Source organism: Rhinoderma darwinii, chromosome 1 (genome assembly GCF_050947455.1).
Source record: "Rhinoderma darwinii isolate aRhiDar2 chromosome 1, aRhiDar2.hap1, whole genome shotgun sequence".
Classification (NCBI taxonomy): domain Eukaryota; kingdom Metazoa; phylum Chordata; class Amphibia; order Anura; family Rhinodermatidae; genus Rhinoderma; species Rhinoderma darwinii.
Window position 1 is genome coordinate 229,257,323 of NC_134687.1, and position 22,290 is coordinate 229,279,612.

General features: G+C 37.6%; 2 protein-coding genes across 8 annotated transcripts in view; both read right to left on the reverse strand.

The window, feature by feature from the left end:
• The window catches only part of NRG1 (neuregulin 1), a 725,774-nt gene that overhangs the window by 53,772 nt on the left and 649,712 nt on the right, over nucleotides 1–22,290 (reverse strand). For 3 of the 7 annotated variants that reach the window (XM_075862135.1, XM_075862142.1, XM_075862118.1), the window contains exon 1: nucleotides 9,203–10,028. The exons of the other annotated variants lie outside the window; for them this stretch is intronic. In XM_075862135.1, coding sequence (XP_075718250.1) covers nucleotides 9,203–9,800 — 598 coding nt within the window. In that variant the 5' untranslated portion in view covers nucleotides 9,801–10,028. Of the gene's footprint in view, nucleotides 1–9,202; nucleotides 10,029–22,290 lie in introns of those variants that run through there. 7 annotated transcript variants of the gene reach the window in all.
• On the reverse strand, nucleotides 10,052–10,629 carry LOC142759695 (uncharacterized). Its single transcript, XM_075862157.1, has one exon. The coding sequence runs from the start codon at nucleotides 10,216–10,218 to the stop codon at nucleotides 10,057–10,059; it is 162 nt and encodes a 53-aa protein (XP_075718272.1). The 5' UTR covers nucleotides 10,219–10,629; the 3' UTR covers nucleotides 10,052–10,056.

A 22,290-nucleotide genomic window follows, 5' to 3' on the forward strand; every position in this document is an offset into this window, starting at 1 on the left:
CAACTACATATATCCTTCTTGATAGAACTGTTTAACTGGTGGTGACACGGACTTAAACAGGATATAATATAATTTATACACCTTCCATTTGTCAGGTAGAATTACTGAGGCTAATGCTGACATATGGAATGTATGTTAAACATTTCAGGAGGTTAATCCACCAGGCTGAAGTGTGGCTAAAGATGCAGAAACGTGTTGCTATAACAAACCATTGATTGTTGCTATTTGACACAATATCAGCATGAATTATCATTATGAGTTACATTTACTGTATATTTGCGACCAGTTGGTTCACACACCTCCGTCACTTAAGTTTGCCTCAAATTTTAGTCCATTCCTAGTTTTCCATAAAAAGAAGTGATCAGAACAAACCACAAATTAGCGGTGTGTGAACTCATTTCCAAATAAAGATCTTTATATGAATATTTTAATTTATAAAAGTGTTTTTTAGATAATCCCTAAATCATATATCAGTACAAAGATTTGCTGATATAGAGAAAATAGGAAGACGAGTCTCTACAGAACATGAAGTCGTGTTCCTTTTGTAATGTCCCTTTGGTTATGATTGTAGTAATCTGACATGACATCTCATAACTGGCTGTTAAATTCTGTTAGCCCTAAAGGAAAAAATATCTAACGCGACAAAACGTTGCACCCAATCATACATGAAGGTGCCACAATGTCTAAATATACGTGCCAAGATGGATTGTAGGAGATGTTCTGTAACAAGTTTTATGATACCTTTTGTTCCACTATTCACAGACACAAAGGGAGTGGATTATTGATCAGAAATGTGTAACATCGTCAATAAGACTTACATTAATACTCATGTTGAATGAGTTGTAATTTACAATTACTGATATTTTTGGAAAACTAATTCCTTTTATGCATTAAACTTTTTCTATTATCTATGAGCTTGTCTGGTCATTACAGGAATAAAACATTTTTTTTACTTAAATTTAATGTCAGCAAACATATACAGCAGGTTATGAAATAGAATACCCCCTGGTATAAGGTGGGAGGTAATGGAAGCACTAAAAAGCTGGAAATACTAAATAGATTAGCCCTGTACTAAGATAATTGATCATTGAGGAACATCAATCATTGGAACAGGATTGTACATGTTAATGTGCACTTCAAATCACTGTCTTTATTTCTAGCCTGTCTAAAGGGGGAACATACTAGAAATGCAATGCGGAAATACAACAAGCTGCAAAATGTAACAGCTGCCATGGGTACGGGATATTTCCTGCCCACTTACGTATTGGCAAACTGGCTAAATCTATAATACCAATGTGTCCAGTACAGCACAGATTGGATAAGAACTGTATATTCAGAAAGAAGAAACAATTCAATTAGCAGGACATTACAGCAAAGAGATTATTGATAACAGGAAATCTCCCAAAGGACCTTTGTATCTTAGTCAAGTATTTCCTCTAGTATAACATTCATTCATTGACGTTTGACTAATGAATATATCTAGAAGGACTCAATGACTGCGGACAGGGTAGGTAGCCATTTTCTCAGCTGGTATTCATGATCATTCTGCCTAGTATTTCACTACCAGATAATTCATTTTCCTTGGAAGAAAAAAATTCTCAAGTTTCAATAAACAATGGTTCATAGTCAGTATGTAGTTTTTAGCCTCATTATTCAGGAGCAACAATTGGATGGTGACTTGCAATGTGCAGGTAAAAGATATACTCTATGTATGTATGTATGTATGTATGTATGTATGTTGGTAAATATGTTTGTGAACATATTGTCATGAACTGACCTAAGCATACAGTTTAAGTGCACTCCATTTACTTTATAACTCTAGGTCATTATAGGGGTATAATATATTGGTACTAAGCTTTTATGTGACACCATTGTAGGTTTCCTGAATCTCCCTTGTTTGGCTCTACTTATCCTAAAGTCAGGTCTTTACAGAATACAGAAAAATCTAGTAAACCTGCCCATTCCAGCCTTTTGGTTATTCTTGTTTTGTCCCGGTGAGATGGGCTTAATTCATAATGTCAAATGAGAAGAAAGCAATTAAACACCAGCTTCACATCCCGACCAAGTATGATTTTATATACCAATACTATATACCAAGGTCCAAATCCTTTGATCTAGAAATGTTCTATTATTTGTATCAAGGCAGCAAATTCACTCACCATCCTAAACTAATGGTTGGAGCAGTAATTGCCAACCATTTTACCAATGGGAACTCCCCAAAAAAATATTATATATTCATGCTAAAGGGGCGGTCCATTGAGATAAAATTGATGACCCAGATTCTGGGTAGGCCTTCAATATCTGATTGACTGGGGTCTGACTATTGGCACCCCTGCCGATCAGCTGTTGAAGAGGTTATGGCGATCCGGCAAGGTTGCATCTCTCTCTTTCCTTACACTGCTCCATACTGTACAACGCTGTCACATTCATAGTGGCTATGGACAGTATTATAGCTACCTCCCAGTCATGGAAGGAAGTTGTAATACGGTGCACCGTCGCTACGAATGCGAGAATTGTGACAAACATGTCAACAAAGTAGCTACACCTCAAGTACTACAATCACAGAGATAATAGCCAGGTACTGAGCAAAATGCAGGTCAAATGAAAGTTACTATATCGAGGATTTATCAAGAAATAACTATGAAGAATAGTGCTGACGTTTGTATTATCTGTTTTATACATTAAATATTATGGTTGATATAAAGCAGAATAATAAAATATTTTCATCTTTATTTTATAACATAATAAAGGGTTACATAACTTAGTTAAAGTATCTCACTAGTCGCACAGGCAACCATCTAATAATACTCCTGTAACAATTCTTAGGCTATGTTCACACGGAGTATTTTGGGGGAGGAATATCTGCCTCAAAATTCCGTTTGGAACTTTGAGGCAGATATTCCTCTCCCTGCACGCCGACTTTCGCGGCGATTATCGCGCCGTTTTTCACCCGCGGCCATTGAGCGCCGCGGGCATAAAACAGCGAGAAATACCCTTTCTCCTGCCTCCCATTGAAGTCAATGGGAGGTCAGAGGCGGAAGCGCCCGAAGATAGGGCATGTCGCTTCTTTTTCCCGCGAGGCAGTTTTACTGCTCGCGGGAAAAAGACGCCGACGCCTCCCATTGAAATCAATGGGAGGCGTTCTCGGGCCATTTTTGCCGAGTTTTGCGACGCGGTTTCCGCGTCAAAAAACTCGGCAAAATACCCCGTGTGAACATAGCCTTAGGTTGGGTTCACACTGAGTTTTTTGCAGGCGGAAAATCTGCCTCAAAATTCTGTTTGGAAGTTTGAGGCAGATTTTCCGCTGCCTGCATGCCGATTTTCACAGCGTTTTCGCCCGCAGCCATTGATCGCCGTGGGCATAAAACGCTGCGAAATACGCTTTTTCTGCCTCCCATTTATGTTAATGGGAGCTCAGAGGTGTAACCGCGCGAAGATAGGGCATGTCCCTTCTCTCTCCCGTGAAATCAATGGGAGGCATTTTCGGACGGTTTTTGGCGAGTTTTGCGGCGCGGTTTCCACATCAAAAAACTACGTGTGAACCCAGACTTAGGGGATTTACCCAGTGTATCATGCAAATCACAAGAAAATTAGGCAATGGAAGGCTTGTCTGCAATAATAATAGTGGTGGTAGTAAAAAAAATAGTAAGAACCATAATAAATTGCACTTTAAGGGTATACTTACATGCAACCGATTAGTTGCTGAGATTTCTGTAACTGAAAAAAAACGTCTAAAACATCTAAATGGGGTTGTATTTGCAGGATGTATGGAATGTTTACAAACGCCATTCAGAAAAATTGGGTTATATGCAGAAATTTCTGCAACAAATCTGCTGCATATGAATATACTTTAAATATCCTATAATTTATCGTCCAGAATTCCTAATAATCTCTTATGCAACAAAAACTGTCCCAAGTCAGATGAGCAGAAATTTACCTGGGAACAGCAATTAACCCACAGGGGTTCTTTGGCAGTTCACAGTACGCTTTGAATATCGGGGTGATTTTCAGTAACCATTGTGAAGCCAGTAAGCAAATATACATGTGTGTATATATCTGTATATATACAGTAACTGTGTATACTTGTGTATATATAGGTGTCTAATGGTTCGGTATATTTGACAAACCAACACCCCAGCAATTCTGAAGATTATTATTATTATTATTATTATTATTATTATTTGAAATGGCTACATTTTATCATTATCATTAGTTGTAGTAATAGTGATTATGAATAATATTTATTATTATTATCATTATGCATGCATATTATTATTTTTTAGAAACATCACAAACACTTGTTTATTCATCCCTTATGTTTCACTCATACTAGCTATTTAAATTTAACATGTATTGTTTCTCCATTATCTTCTTGGCTACAAATAACTTAGCAAATTAATTTTGGCTTAGCTTGGCATAGAAACTATAGTACTATTCAGCTCCAATTTTTTAAAAACAGTTTTGCAAGAAATGTAATACAGTCTTATACTCTTGGCTAGAATTATTTTTTATTTCTATTAGCCTAAAAAGTCAGTTAAACATAATACTAAAATTAATAAATCTAGTATAGAGCAATTAGGAATGAAAAGCATGGTGATAGAATCAACATACTGAACAATTGCTGATCCATACTTGTAAAGTAGCCTGAGAATTCTGCCAAAGATTACCAGCAATCCAATACCGATCCAAGTTCCTATTTCCCAACATTTCTTCTAAAATGTCATTATGGCATGACAGAAAATGATCTAAAGATATATTAAGATGTAATAATTCTACTATAATACAGTAGGTGGGGTGGGGGGCAATAGGTGAAATAATTGGGGCTAGTAAAGATGACAGGTTTAAAGGGGTTTATCTGGACAACTTTTTCTTAGAATGATCTCCATGTGTTCTGTTTCTCTAAATCTTCAGTTACGGAAGTTCTATACACCCGCCTATTTGTGTGCAAGAAGTACTACAATGTAATTTTATATGGTCGCATTGAACCCACCAGAGGGGAACACCAAGGTAACTACTGAACACATTCACCTGGACCGGTTTGCCTTAGACTAAGACATCTGTACAATGTTTTATAAAAGACGAACTCTTGAGCACGTGGTCAACTACTAAATGGCAGCCCGAAGCACCAACCAGAAGGCGAGCTGTCCAAAAACTTGGAAGCATTCAGCATATAGAGCTCTTCTTGGTTCTTAGGAATCAAGGCTGGAGGGAAGTGTTTCGTATGACCCTCTCGAAGAGCTGAGACGTTTCACATAGAGGGGGGGGGGGGGCTTAAGCTATTTTCCAACTTCTAGTATGGGACTTTTGGAGGCTTTTTAATGGACTGTAAAACATGCACTAGTTCAGTATCTATAAGACATAATTAGTTTTTAATATCTAAAATGCCTTCAACAACTCCATAATATAGTTTGAATCTAATCTTGTTATTTGATAGAAGCCAAAATGTATTTATTGCAATGTCATAACACAATTACTTAGCTGAAGTGTTTGCATGCCATCCATATTCCCATGACTTGCACACACTTATTACATAAACTTTGTCGCTTATTGCCTGGCACATTAATTGACCTAAAGTTAACTCTTCAACTACCAGATATCCTGTTGTCTTCCGAACAGACAACCAGCTGTCTACAAGGAAACAGCTACTAAATCATAAGGGAGCAAAACTAATTAAAGCCTGAAACGTGTAACAGAAGGGAGGCAGTGCCCTGAAAGGTTTGTTGACAATGAACCCTTAGTAAATCGGTGGCAGAGGGCATCCAGAGACCACAGAGATGTTATATTCATTAGAGTATATGCTATATTCCCTATTAGTTATTAAATACACACGACGCCCCATATTGAATAGGACATACACATGTAAATAAATGTGAACAAAGCAAAAGTATAATATATAAAAAATATATAAAACAGGTCTTTTCATTTTATGTAATTCTACAAACCATTCTCACACTCAGTTTACAAATATATAATATATTATAATGTAAATCTAAATATGTTATACTTGGGATATGTTTCCCCTATGAAATGGATATTCTACTACCAGATGTTGCATCAGATATACTATGATGCAATTTCTGCCATGGTTATCATAGGTTTAGCAAGTTTATCATTAAAAGTGAAATTTTAGTAAGAAGCCATTTAAAATAGAAATGTATTAAAGGGACTGTCTTGTTAAATATACTAAATATATGTGCATGAATACCTTGGTTTATTTACTGTTGTAGTCCTTTTCTTTATTTTTTGTGTTCATCACGCTTATCCTGTTGCATAGCAACAACCTGTGTCATGCAATGGGTGACAAGGCTGTATCTACATATACAACCTCCGAGTTGGAAGAAGCTATAATACAGCACCCATCATGGGTGTGTGGGAAGAAGGGTGCACTCATTACTCACTTCTAGGCCTTATGCACATGGCAGAACCGTGTACACAGAGCATGCACAAAGACAGATGGAGTCACTGTGCCTACGTTTGTCTCTGTGCATGCTCTGTGCAAATGGTTCTGCCATGTGCATAAGGCCTAGAATCTGATTTACAAAATAGTATATTTATAAATATACATGTACAAATCTACATGCTTTTGATGTGTGTGGGAAGAAGAGAGAAAATATCAGGTTTAATTGTAAAGAAATAAATTAAGGAACTCAAAAACGAGCGAATTCCTAATATAATTATAATAATAATAATAATAATAATAATAATAAAAAAGTAATATTATTTCGGGATCTGCTTTCATTATAAGTAAGAGTGGTTAATAAGCTGACTGTATTATATAGATTCTGATAGTTCCTACAGTATATAACTGTAGTTTCTATAATACCAGGGGCTTATTAACAAGTAATCATAGGGCCCCACAGCAAAACTTGGAATTGGGCCCATTTCATCAGTACATAACTGACCTATGATTATTTGGGTTTCTACTCTGTCCCCTGTGTCTTGTCCTTCCTTGGTCTCCCAGTGATCTACATCAGTTGTCAAACATAAAAATGGACCACAAATAGTATTGTTCGTAAGATGTCCTGTCCTTTTCACATGTAGATTATTGGCTAGTCCTAATACAATATTCCATGTGGAGACATTGAAGCCTTTTACATGCCCGGTCTACATTATGTTACTTATGTTTAAGACCAGCTGTCCCTACTAACCAATATTGATTCTGAATCAGATTTCTGAAACAAAAGCCTTTTTTAGCATCAATGTAATAGATCAGATAAACTCTTTTTTCGCTTTGCATTGCATAAACTATGTCGTATTATTACGAAATGACATGTTAGAAACTGATCTTTCAGTAGACTATGCCAATCTTGACATCTGCAAAGATTGAAGAATAATGCCAATTCATATTCAGTAATAAGATATTCACAAAGCAAGATTCTTTAAGCTGATGTATTATCCATTGTAATATTTAATACTGATGGTTTTAATAGAAAACTAAATCAGCAATCCTGAAACACGTGGTGGGGCACTCCCATATATCCAGAAGACAATGAAAACCAGAATTGAAAATCCAGCTATGTTACTGAAGTGCTCTATGGCCTTTATTCCAGTAGCATCTCTTTAAAAGAAATCTGCCTCCAATACTATTACCTATAATATTTTTTTATAAAACCAGCACAATCGCTGTAATGTAGATAGCAGGAAGCCCACAATTCAGCAGTGCTTTTCTGCATTCCACTTAGCTTATTAATAATGCACACAAAGGCATTAGGCAGACAGGAAAAATGAAAGTATACTGAGACATTAAATTTTAGCTGTCTACTCCGGTGCGGTACACCAGCGTCAAAAATGTTCTCAATACACTATATAGACACATTTATGAAATATGTGTTAGGTCATAAAATGTGTGTATCAACTCTCCTTATACCTCGTTTGACTTCAATTTCTATTTTCCTATCTGTCTCCCTCCCCCCAGCCTCGACAATAAAATAAAATCAATTATACATTACCGGGCTATGACCTTGAAGGATATATTTACAAGGAACCTGCTAACAATGTAGAGATTCATTCAACATGACAAGGCTACTGTGTGTGTATCTATTTGTGTATATTAGTATTGGGTGTTTTATGGTATGTTTTATTTTACATCTGTTGCACATTGGCTACTCTCAATAAATATACTTTATATGTATGTTAGGTACTCACAATGCTTATGCTTTATATGTGTGTACATAGTTATATGTAGCAGAACTGAATTTTTATTGGACTTCTTTTGTGCCCCATGATAACTCAAGTTAGGATGACTCAGGAGGGTAGGTTTAACTATTCTCTGCTAGAATGACGCATTTATAAAAAAAAAAACTACTGTAGGTAGAGAAAATGTTACACCTATATTAATCATTACAGAATACCACTGCAATCTGCAATGTGATAAAAATTCTAATGTCTAAAATGCAGTAAAAAATTGCAGATTTTACACTTTTTTTTAAACATATCTGTGTCCTCGTGAAGAGAAGGAATCTGACAGAGTGCCCTTAAACCTTCACTGATACTTACGTCTTTACAAGTTGAATGCCAGACAGGTTTATTTCTCACATGATTACATACTTGCATAAATGACAACACAAAACAAACACAAGAGAAGGGCACAATATGACTAAGGTCAACACAATATGGCTAAAATACTATACGACTAAAAAGCTTCATGTGCCTTTATTACATGTACTCAGCACATTAAAACGCATCATTTTACTGCAATATTAATTAAGGGCTACACTCAAGTCTGGAACAAAATGAATGATCCCTGGGAGATTTTAAAGACCAAGACAGTGGCAGGTCTTTTATTTACAGGCCATGAAAGGGAGTTATATATCTGGATGTGTGAAAAGTTTAAGGTGCTTCCTGCTCGCAGAGTTTCTATTTTCAGGTTACAACACACACCTTTGTTGAGTCTTTTATACATTTTTGTGTTGACGCCTAGTTAGTGTTGAGGTTTGTGTTGTGAAGGGTGATGAAGTGATAACGTATTATCAGCAACAACCCTTATTCCAAGTATATCTATCAACAATAATCTGAATCCGTAATCCTTATAAACCGGTCAAAATCATTTGTAAGACAAACGCAATAATAAAATCTGTTTTATTGGTAAAATATCCATTATTCAGGGTTAGTTATAAATTTGGGGAAGGCTGACTGAATCCTGGTAATACTATGATAATATATGACAGAAAGAAGTTGACATAGATATTGGTAAAATACTTACCTTTTCTTGATGTGATCACTGTACTCGGTTCTGTAGTTCCTAAATTATTTACAGTCGAAAGTTGATACACTTTTTCCACTGAAGTGGCTTTTGGTAAATTACTGTCAGTGGGCAATGGCTTAAAAGTAGACTCTGCAGGTAAAAGTGAGGTCCCAACTTCCGCAGTAACCTTAGTCTCGGTAGTAGGAATAACAAAAGGAAGAGTATATATAGACGATGGCACCAATGTACTTGATGCGGAGTCAGCATAAATAATGGGGTCTTGGTTTATTCTATCAGGATCCAAATGAGTCGGAGAGTCATATTCAAATATTTTGTCTACAAAGACAAACTTAAGGCCAGCAATGCAAAGGCAGAGACTTATCAGGCATGCCAGTATGGGAAGGATACAGATCTTTTCTGAGTTAAGACAGATTCTCAGTCTGTCTGCCTCCAGGCACACACAGCAGGTAATAGCGAGGCCTGCTATCCCCTGGGTAGTTCCATCCTCAGCTTGAGTCTCTGGCACGCTTCCTTCATCTTGAAGTTCAGTAGAGGGGGGGTCAGAGCTCTGCTCAGAGCAGTGATTCTGAAAACCCTCTGCAGTATCCCCAGGCATCTTAAAGGCATAAATCTCAATCAGCTTGTCTTAGTAAAGCAGGAACTTGTACACGGTCCATTACCATTACAGCTAGTGAATACAGTAGGAAACTATGCTGCATGTTACATTGCAAATCAATGCATAGTCTAAGCAGAAGATCAGTGCAAGAAAATATTTCTTAACCAAAGGGAGGCGGATATTAAAACGTTTCATGCTCTTCTTCACTGCCAGTTCAGTTGTTGGAGCTGAATACTCATAGTTGTCAATGAGTTAGTTAGGTAAGCCAGTAGCCAAGGGTGAAGAGCTGTGTTCTCACCTGGAGCATGTGATGATGGTATCTGCTTGGTAGAATATAGATGTTATGAAGTAGCAAGAGCAAGAAGGGCAGTAAGACCGGCAGTAACAGCAGCAGTAGATGAGACAGCAGCAATATCATCCTGTTGTGAAAGAGGCTGAATCATTACGGAGCAGCAGGTGCCTGCAAACACTATTATTACAGGCTGGGACTTGATAGGAAGGAAGGGAAAGCTGCGAGGTTACTCCCTTCTCTTCTCTTCCTCTGGCTTGGTCCTCTTCAGCATCCTTGTTTCTTTCGCCTTTAGATCTGGAGGCTTTTCCTTATCCACTCTACTAGTCACGTACCTTATCACTTAGGTTCTTCTTTCTCTTCTGATTCTTCTCCCCCACCCACTGCAGGGCTGGTCTGACTAAAATCAGTGCATCGAGCATCACAGTACTAACAGTCACTTCCTACTTTATCCAATTAGAAGGAATGAAGGCCATCAAATCAAAGAGGAGACGGCAGGCAGCATTTATGATCTCTCTCTCCTTCAGATTTTTCACCCTTCCCCTATGGTTAGGATAGGGAAAGGCGGCGCAGCAGTCAATTATAGCAATGTTACCAGGCTACAATGGGGAGGAGATGGAAATGGGTAGCTATAGAGGCAGGACCCAGAGCCTAGCAGGTCTGATATTCGAGTCCTCCCCTGAGAGGCACTTTTTTTTCCTAACGGCTGTTTCTTCCATCCTGCTGTTCTTGTAAGTTTATCCATCAGTAAGACAGCATTGTGTGAGATGGAAATAGTACAAGCCTTAATCCAAGATTATCTTTGTACAGGACATAATGGTAGATACACACATGTTATTATTCGATAAACCATTGCAAGAGTTTTAATTTGTTTCGAATAAAAGAGGTTAAGTCATCGTCGTCGTCCCCACCCGTAAAGCAAGCTCTGTAAACGTAGACTGATTGATAGCAGAAATAATGATAGGGTGGGAGACAATACACCGAGATGTCTATTGTTACAAGGAATATCACAGCAGTAGTAACCACATGTTTTACTGAAATATTAAAATAGAAATGTTAAAGTTACATATTTCCATACTGAAGGTAATGTGGGTGAGTTAGAAATCACAAAATAGCTGATCTGAATGAAATGTGGGCAATGACTGCAAGCATGCGACACATCCTTTTGCTTAATTTCTGCAGACTAATGGAAGGTGCGGCAGGGAATTAAAAAATCGTGTTTTAGCTTTGGAATCTATTTATTTAATATTTTAGATATGTCTTCAGGATCTTTACTGTATAATGTGGCTATAATTAATGCATATATACATAAATGTAGTCTATATGTGGCCATACATTTTTAACTATAGTACTTAGCAAGTAGTTTTGTAAATTTAAGCCTGACAGTGGTTAGTAGGTTATTATTCAGATGTCTATGGTGGCCTAACATGGTGGTTATTAACAAAATTACATTATTGCTTTCACTATAAATTGGTGACCATCATTTTAACCAATGGTACTGTGATTGATACTTGCACCTAAAGACACTATTCATTCATACAAAGGCTGATGACATTTAAAGGAGTAACTTTACCATGGTATTATATCAGGAAATAGGTCAGGACATAGATTTCGTCAGGTGAGAATAGGTTTGCAATTTTCTTTTTGTAGAGGAACTATAACCTCTCCTGACATGTCTATTTTAGTATATAAAAGTATTCCCCATGAAATAACAATTCTGGAGTATCTTTTCTTAAAGCTCTATCTTGTGCCGTTACTCTGTTATGCTTGCTAGAAATGTATGAATAAATTGACAACTGGGTGTTACCAGTTGGGGGTGTGTCCCTACTCAGACTGACATTGTCCAATCAGTGCTGAAAGAGTAATACTGAGCAGGGACACACCTATTTGACAAGAGGAATGGTAACACCCAGTTGCCAAATTATTCATAAATGTATAGGAGGAATAACAGAGGAATGGCACAATGCAGAGTTCTGAGAAAATATGTTCCAGAATTGTTATGGCATAGGAATACTAGTATTTATTAAAATAGACATGTCAGGAGAAGTGATGGGTTCTCTTTAATCTAGAATACTCCTATATTGTCAGCAAATAGATTTGTTGGATAGAATACATCTAAATACAATGCCCTTTAAGAAGCCAAAAATGATAGAATATTCTTCCTAACAAGCAAGATAAATTATATTAACAGGATATATATATATATATATATATATATATATATATATATATATATATATATATATATATATACACATATATATATATATATATATATATATATATATATAATATATATATATAAACTGTATCTTTCAAAGATAGTTTGGTTAGGTACTTGCTTTACACTTTCTTCTGCCGCTTTGTTTTAGTTATTGGAGGGGGTCTCATTGCTCGGACCCCCACGATCAAGACATGTTGCTCTGACATGTCAAAAGTTTTATGAAAGTACAGGTACACTTTAAGAATGCCTTTGCGGTTGCATCCTGTTATCATTGAAGTTTATTGTCAAATAAACAGGATCCGTCTGAATCCTATTGTCCATCAGGACAGAAAAATAAAGCCTGCATCATTTTTGTGTGATGTGGCATCCAAGGGGAATTTTAGAGAAAAATAAAACAATAATAATAATAAAAGCAATAATAAACTGCTACACTATTTTATGCTTAGTGCAGTCCCTGAAAAAGCAGAGGATGACCTCTATCTTTGATGTTGTTTAAATCTCTGAGTCGTGCACTGCCACCTCAGGGCTCGCACTAGGCATAATGCAAAATATCAGTTTTTTCCTGCAGCGTTCTTCTAATTTATGATAAACCTTTTTAGGGTTACATTCCTTTTGCATCTTTATAACTCACTGGGTTATGATAATGAGTTAAGTTTCTGAATTCCTATGATATCACAATGTGTTGTACCAAATGTCAACCTCATTTATGTGGCAGCAGTTGACAATCTCAGCAAAGCTACATCTATATATGGACAGGAAATCCTGATTACATACAGTGTATAATTCTACAACAAATGCATACAGGACCTGCATATACAAAAACAGTGATATGTGGATTATAGTTTTGGACAAGTAAGATTGCTAGTCAACCTAAACTGTTTTGATTATCTTAGCTTAGTCATTCTGTATGTCCACCAACAAAACCAAGAATGTCAAAATAGAAAAATACTGAACTATCCAAGAACTTTGATAACTACACAGACTTAGGCCTCATGAACACAAACTTATTTTTTTCCTCCCGTAAATACTGGCGTAAATACGGGTCCTTGGTCACACGTATTCGACCCATATTGCACCAGTATTTACGGACCCGTGCCCGTAAATACAGGTCCGGTGTCACCAGTATTCCACCCGTATTTACGGGCACGTTTTCGCTGCAAAATTGCACTGCACTAATCGACAGCCCCTTCTCTCTATCATTGCAGGATAGAGAGAAGAGGCAGCCCTTTCCGCAGTAAAAGTAAAAGAAATTCATACCTACCCGGCCGTTGTCTTGGTGACGCGTCCCTCTTTCGACATCCAGCCCGACCTCCCTGGATGACGCAGCAGTCCATGTGACCGCTGCAGCCTGTGATTGGCCTGTGATTGGCTGCAGCGGTCAAATGGGCTGAAACGTCATCCAGGAGGCCGGACTGGAGGAAGAAGCAGGGAGTTCTGGGTAAGTATGAACCTCTTTTCTTTTACAGGTTGATCTATATTGTGATCGGTAGTCACTGTCCAGGGTGCTGAAAGAGTTACTGCAGATCGTTTAACTCTTTCAACACCATGGACATTGACTATCCCATGACATCGTCTAGCAACGCTCCCGTAATTACGGGTGCACACATATAGACTTCTATGGGCCTGTCCGTGCCGTTATTACGGCCTGAAATAGGACATGTTCTATGGGCCCGTAATTACGGGCGTTTTTACGTTCGTGTGCATGAGGCCTTAAAGTGTAGCTAAACGTTTGACAAACTTCTGACGTGTCATAGTGACATGTCAGAAGTTTGCTAGAAAGATCCAGCCCAAACAGCATGGGCATTTTAGTGGTAAAACACCTGTTGAAATGCAGTGCATGCCCTGATTGGCTGTCTAGTAGCGCCACTCTACAGTACAGTACTACATGTCCTGTACTGCTCTTTACCTGCGCCAGAATGAGTTGCTCCTTTGGACACCAGGTGAGGGCGGCACCATGTTATATTGCAGGCTCCTAAGGAAGCTCTTGTCCTCATCGTAGAAAGTGATTTACAGCCTCTAGCATATACAGTATTTCTGACTTTTATATGTGAGAGCTTGCATTATCTGTACTAGATATCTGCTAATTCGTCTTTTTTTCTTATCTGTGGTTAACATTTTGGGGGCTTTGGAACCAATTCCTTGTTTTCCATAGTGTTATGGTCTCAAGTTACAATATTTTCAAGTATCAATCGTCGCCCCGGAACCAATTAATATTGTTACTTGTGGGACCACTGTGTGTATATATACATATACACAAATATGTATATATATACACACATACACACATATATATGTATATATATATATGTACACACACACACACACACACACATTCAGGGGCCACATTCCATGCCATTTGCACAATGTTCACATCTAGCAAAGACACTGTAAGGGAATGCCACCCATTAACACAGCTTCATTTTCCAATTAATACACCCACTTGTATTTCACATCCTTTCCACACAGAACTGAAATAGACACTGGTGTCATAACACCCTGTAGGGAGAAAATGTCTGTACTAAACCAGTGGAATTTGAAGTAAAAACTGACATTATCCCATAAATATCAGAAGATGTAAATGTTTCCTAACAAAATTGCCCACACACAATGTTTAAGAGAAAAGTGAAGAAATGTGCTAGAGTGGAAAAACTCAGTCAAATCAAAATGATATACTTCATAGTTAAGACATGTTACACTAATTATCTACGTTTTCCTAAAAGAATATTTCCAAACTGTCCACCATAACAATCTGCATGTTTTATTTCTTGTTTATAATGGTATAAAGAGATCAGCATCTTGCACCATTTTATAGCCTTCCTTTGACTATTTTGCGCTACCATTAACATGCCGATGATCTCATTGCCTAAAAAAGTGCCACATATGGTCACATTGGAGCTGACAGAAATGTATAATAGTATAATAAACTATTTTAACTATAATTTTATCATTTTGACACTCAAGTCAACAGAGAGGAAAATTGTATAAAATAAATATCTAAACAAATCATCTTATGCTAAAAGCATGACAACAATAAAGTCATAAATAGGTAAACACTAGTCATTTTTTTCCAGGTGGTTACAGCATAAAAAAAACTTCCTAATAAGCTCAGCTTAACAAATTCAGGTAAGGAAGGACCACCTAATGGACTCTACAATCCCATGTATAGATTGATGCACATTTCTTTATTTGCTCATGGAGAGTCTGACTGCTGTCAAAAGGTGATATGTAAATGACTAAGTTACCAGTCAGTCTGAAAGTCATCTGACAAAGAAGAATTCTGCCGATAAATACAGGCATAGATGTGCATACAGGTGAAACTGAATTAGAATATGACTAGTTAGAATCACCGTCCATCCATCACTGCAAATCCTGTATCATGCAATAATCTTTCAAGCATTCGCATGATATTACAAAACTGAGATTAAGTTAAGCTTAGTTTGGAAAGGACAAAAATAGGAGCACTGTATGAGCTATATACATAAATCTAATCTATACTGTTGTATTACATAGGGCAATACATGCATGAGGGAGGGCCGGCATAGTTCTGCAACACAATACACTCATATTGCCGGTATCTGCATTTGTACACCAGAGCAAATAGTTGCGTAATATCCTGTCACTGCAAATACCACAGGCTACTATAAATCAGATCAAATAATGTATTAATATTGAAGCTGCAATTATAAAATATGTTGACTTCAGCACTATAAGTAAGATACATTTCATCCAATTTTCCACTTGAGGCAATAAAGGGAAGAAGTGAATAGATAGATAATATAGAATCTAGAAAATAGTAAATTAATTTGAATTCTCCAGAAAAGGGTAGCATTTGGAATAGTAAATGATGTTTAATAGTCTGTGTTTACAGGGGTTCCCCCATTAGGATAACCAATGTGCACATGCTCTAATAAGGAAAATGGATGTCTTGAAAGTGTGTACCTTGCACAGCACCCCCTGTATTAGCCAGAGCAGGTATCTGATGAGAACAGCGGCTTATGCTCTGAAGGAGTCTGCGCAATCATTTAGTAAATGGTCACACATTTATTTGAATGGTTACCCTGTAATACCTTATTTGTCCTTTAGCGGCCACTGCAAGAGAAATAAACAGCCCTCTACAGCTACCGCCAATGATTACAACTGTTCGCCAGAGGCTTCAGTTGCAGGACCAGCAGCGATCAGTTGATCAACAGTGGGTACTCAGTTAGAGAAGTGGTTGTCCAAATGGGTCAACTCTTTTAAAAAGGGGAATATTATTCAGTAAGATCTATGCCAATATTGATATTATAGGTTTACTAACAAATAAATAGAGGGTTAACATTTTTTTTTAACTAGCTCTATTTTGACTATAAAATACCATATTCAGAGAATATGGCGAAAACGTATTTGAAACAAGTTGCAGGGAAGTTAACAAAGTTTCTACGCCAGTTTTCTGGGACATGGTAATTCGCGGGCCAACACATTTAATATAATTTACGCCAGAAGCTCGAGTGAATTACAGCAGAAATCTATGCCAGCTCGGCTGACGTAGATTTTCTTCAGTCTGGCATGGTCAAACGAATCTTAATACATTTGTTGCTCCAGTTTGCGTTTTACTTTTTATTGGTTGGTCCAGCTAGTTTTTTATTAAGGCTGGCGCAGTCTTAATACACCTTACATTTATATTTTTACCCTAGCTATGAGTCTATTTGAACGGAGCTTCTTTCTGATATTGAAGTGAATTTCCAGTTTGGAGCCACTTTAAAGATCAATATATTTTTTAGACTAAATTTAGATAGAAAAAGGTGCACATTTCAGCATAGTTTTTTTTATCTACAAAAGTGAGTCTTAGGCCTCATGCACATGGCAGAGCCAGGTGTACGGAGGCTATGGTAGGCACTTCGTATGCCACAGTATGGTGCTCTGTATGATGCCATATTACAGAGATATTCTTCCGTAGGAGCAATGTTTCAAGGCGTGAATACGCTTGTGTGCATGGGGCCTAAGGCTACATTCAGACGAAGCAAACCTCGGACGTGAAAAACTGCTGTTTTCCGTGCAGGACATGTTACCTTGGATCCCTCATAAACTAGAGCCTATGGAGGGATACGTGAAGCGCAAAAAAATAGGACATGTCCTATTTTTTCACGGACCCTTCACATGCTTCTTTGAAACAATGACCCCATTGAAGTACATGAGTCCGTGTGACGGCCGTCACATGGACTATATATACGCTAGTCTGAATGAGCCCTTATAGTTAGAAAAACACAGCATATTAGAGAATTGCCTTTTCAGCAATTCCTTGATATAATTTTATTATCAGGATCGCTTCCTATACATGCAGGACATTTTCTGATCGTAACCAGGCAGGGATTTTAAAACCTGGTTCAGGTATATCAGATATAGCTTATTGGTCAGCCTGACTATGAAAATGAAAGAATGTGCTTGTCCGAGAGAAGAACAAAATTTAAGGCAAGACATCACTTTGATATAACTTTTTGCTTCATGGACTGTACTATTCTTCAAAATAAAAAGAAAATCAATACGATAATATAAAGTTTCACCAAAATGGCACAAAATAGGGTCAAGTAAAGTGCAATACCAATACTAATACCTGTTTAGAAGTCTATTATAAGACTATTAAGCAGAACGCATCATTGATAATTTGCTACTCTATAATTATCTTAGCTAATCCAGATTTAAGAAATACCAGAAATAATTGTTATTTCATGCTGCTTCTGCCACATTACATGCTGATCATTCCTATAGCCTCCGATAAAGAATCAAGTCAGTCTGCAAGCTCGTGTAGTTACAGGAAGTGGGATGCATAATTTAAATAGCTGCAGAGGCTATCTTACTTACCACTGCAGTGGCGAGATCCAGCTATTGGCAGCAGGAATCTTGCCAGTGCATTAGGAGATGGAATAGAGTAGAATTATGCCAAAAAAAAGCACGGTAATAACAATTATTAATACAAAAAGAGCAGCTCTCACCTGCAGTATCTGCCAGCACAATGCAGTTATCCCAGGAAGAAATCTGCAAGTCACTGTTAATGATTAAATGTAGAAAATACTGATTCATTTTATCTGAATACTATACAGCTCAGCTTTTTACGCTAAACTGAACTTATAGAAGGCTATATGGGACAATCCTAAACCCGGGGGCTAAAGTACAAGTTTAATTTCCCATTTGTCTATAAACACAGATGCATGAATCAGTAAGAGGCAAACTTTTATAAACCCTCTGGCCGCTTCAGATTTAGGAGTTGTTTGCACATTGCAGATTTTGTATGTATTTTTTTAAAACTAGGAATGGAGTCTATAACATTACAGGGGTTATGTGGGGATCGAAAAGTATAAGCAGCGTACTCACTGCAGAATGTGAGTACACTCGCTAATATACATTCTGGTCCCCCGTTGCGCTAATTAGGTATTTTTAATAGATTTTTATAGCGCTGGCAGGGGACCGGAAGTCAAGTGGCACAGTCTTCCTTCATGATGACACAACTCTTTATCATGTGACCGGCCCCGCTGTACTCTATGTAATCTATGTACTGCTGCTACTGCTTGTACATAGATTACAGCGGGGCCGGTCACATGATGAAGAGTTGTGTCGTCATGAAGGAAGACTGTGCCACTAGATATCCGGTACCCCACCAGCGCTGTAAAAAAATATTAAAATCCCATAATCAGCACGACGGGGGACCGGATTGTATATTAGCAGTGTACTTACAAACTGCACTGAGTACACTGCTAATACTTTTCGGTCCCCATTTAACCCCTTTAATATGCTGACAGCCCACTAGACTATTAAAATTGGGTGCTCTAGAGTGTTTAGTATTAATCCATTTATTTTATGATGAATCATTATTCTAAATAAGTAATTCTGTGCTCATATATTCTCTAATATTGAACAAAGTGGTGGGTAACATTAAAGTAATATTTTCTTCCATTTAATCATGATCTACTGTATACTTAGTACACAAATCTTATAAAAACAATGTCCAGTTAAGATATTGCAGGATTCATTACATGCAACCTCTTGTTTGGATCAGGCTAATCTATTAGTATATGTTTCAGCAAATCCAGCATGTATATAAACGGAACGCTTCCTTCCTAGGCTTCCTTGATATTTCACTATTCCTGAGTATTATTTATAAACACTTCAATGTATATGGTCAGTGCATATTTATGGTTCTATGATAACTAACCAAACACTGACCTGCTTTTATGTAATAAATGTATTAATACATTTCATACAGAACAATCTAGAACTACTACTATACAATATACTAGGAACATAGAATAAACTATAGCATTGTTATAGGTACTGCAATAAATAATCATTATTTTTATCACTAATAAATTAACTTTTTTTGAAATGTACTTTTATTTGCAGAATCTAGAGGAGGGAACATTTAAATGATTTATTGCAGCCTATTAATAGAGTAAAGACTATTTTATGACCTGCTGCAACCCATAGACAAACTATTTAGGCCACCATAAACATAGGTTTATAGTTTGTGGAATTGTATTATCCGTTGGTTTATGGCGGCTGTAGCCTCTAGCAATATATTGCCTTTCCTGCAAACTGTCTACTAAATACCTATGGTCATCCATGCTATGGGTCATAAAATAAAGCGTATAGTGTAGCCTGATGTAAACATTTGTTGATAGCTTCAGGGGCAACCATAGAAATAAGATTTCCCCACAACGGACAAAAATTTGCTAGGAAATTGCTTATGTGCTAAGGTTTCTACCTGAAATTGGGTTAAATCTGTTCAGTCCCTCAAATAGGGCAAATGAACAGATGAAATTAAATGGGTATGAGCTGAGAAACATAAGAAATTTCCCAAAGAAAGTCACAGTATTAGGCCACATTCACACGAACGTGTTTTTGCGGCCGCAATTCCCCCAAAAATCCACGGGAGAATTGCGGCCCCATTCATTTCTATGGGGCCATGCACACGACCGTAGTTTTTACGGTCCGTGCATGGCCCGGGAACCCGCACCGCAGAAAGAACGGGCATGTCCTATTACGGCCGTCTTCTGCGGTCCGGGCTCATTGAAAACAATGACGGCGGCCATGTGCATGTTCTACGATTTGCGGACGGCCCGCGGCTGACAGTCCGCAGCCGGCCGACCCGAAAATCACGGCCGTGCACATGGCTACGGTCGTGTGCATGAGGCCTTAGACTATTTGCTCTGTGATTTGCCCGACTAAATGAACCACAGTTTAACTTTATTAACTTCCTAGGCCCATGATTATAAACCATATATGTACCAACCAAACAAATGGCCATGAATAGACAATAATACACTGTGCTATTTGTAGTCTTGTGTTATGATGCTCCCACTGCCTTGGCATTCATTTTATTCAGCCGCAGAACGAGAGATAGCATGTTTTACTGTAACACCAAGAGGCTACTTGCACTGCCAAGTATCAGTTTGCATTTTTTTCCTGCTGTCTATGTATAATGGATATACTGGCAGGAAGAGAAGTAGCCACAAATCTGCAGGTGACTCCATCTGCCCCAAGTGGTCATCAATTAAAGGCAACCTTATTAAGGAAGGATATTCTATTGTTCAGCAGCTACTTTCAAGAAACATTCAGCACCACTAAGATGAACAGCACCCAGCTGACCTACATATCCTTTTACTATTAGTTGCTCTAACTATTGACATTCGATCTTGAAGCATTAACGGGGATAAAGTAATATCTCACCACATTGCATGAGCTTACATTCCGCAAAAACAGAGGATACACAAAGGAAATTCAGGGACGTGCAATAAGAAAAGGAAGAAGCAATCAATATTTATGCTGCATTTGTTACAAATACTATTTAAATATTGAAAGGGGTCACATTACGGACGTTTAAATTGTATAATATTAGCAGATACCCTTATATGTTACAAACAAAAAAGGGACACATATACGCATAAGTTATAATAACAATCAAAGTGCAATTCTTGGTTGCCGTGAAGCTTAAAGGTTTTTTTTCCAGGAGTATACGTTGATAGTTTGTTCTTAGAAGAGGCCATTATGTGTGATCGGTGGGGGTCTGACCCTTAGGACCCCCTCCTATAAGCAGAATTATTGGACTGCAGCATGTCTATAGAGGTGGCTATGAATGATACTGCAGCTGAGCCACATCTTTGCTGTGCTGGGAGTTTAAGGGGTCAGACCCCTAAGGATAGGCCATCAATGTATATTCCTGGGAAAACCCTTTAAGGTTCTCATGTATGTCCTTATTGTGCATGTGGTTTATATGTCCTGACAAATATCATATGCTGTATATACCAAGTTGAATAATCATGGAAACTTGTCGCTTTGATGTATTAATCCTTTTAGGAGAAAAATTATTTCATGTATTTATTTTATGAGACAATGTTTGAAATAGTTACTACAAACCGAACAACTGCACTTCATGGTTTTCCTGGCCTTTTCTGCTAACTTTGGAGTCTCTACTACAGACTGCTTTTCTTGTTAGCAGTAGCTGTATTTTTTTTTTATTGCAATGCATTAGAAGCCTTATCATCTCATTTTCATGATTGGTTTCAGAAATCCTTGTGTCCTGTCAAGGTCACATTGTAGATGATGCTGCAGTTTGGCAAGTCTCTAGTTACTCAGCATCATCACTCCCAAGGAGCTTTGTGCAGAATAAATATCCTTCTGTCTTGACAATGAGCCAAAAAATCATTTTCAGCAATGATAAGTACCTAGCAGAAAATAATTCTCTTATAACCCTTAATATTTAGGTTAAAACTACATGTTGCACTGGAAAGGGGGTGTAGCCAACACAAGAAAATGTCAAGAGACAACCCCTTACCATATACATTATTAGGGCATATGGACATCATATGGGGTGGTCCCCTGCTCAGGACCACTGCTATGAGCCAATGCTAACAAGAAGTGGCCATCACTTTGCTGGACTCGATCTGTCTATGTATTATATGGTTGGCCATTCATCTGCCAATTCCCCTACAGTGTCCCAGGGTTCT

Excerpts from the sequence above, each read along its gene's own strand:
- LOC142759695 (XM_075862157.1), bottom strand. The coding sequence starts at position 10,218 with ATGATATTGCTGCTGTCTCATCTACTGCTGCTGTTACTGCCGGTCTTA.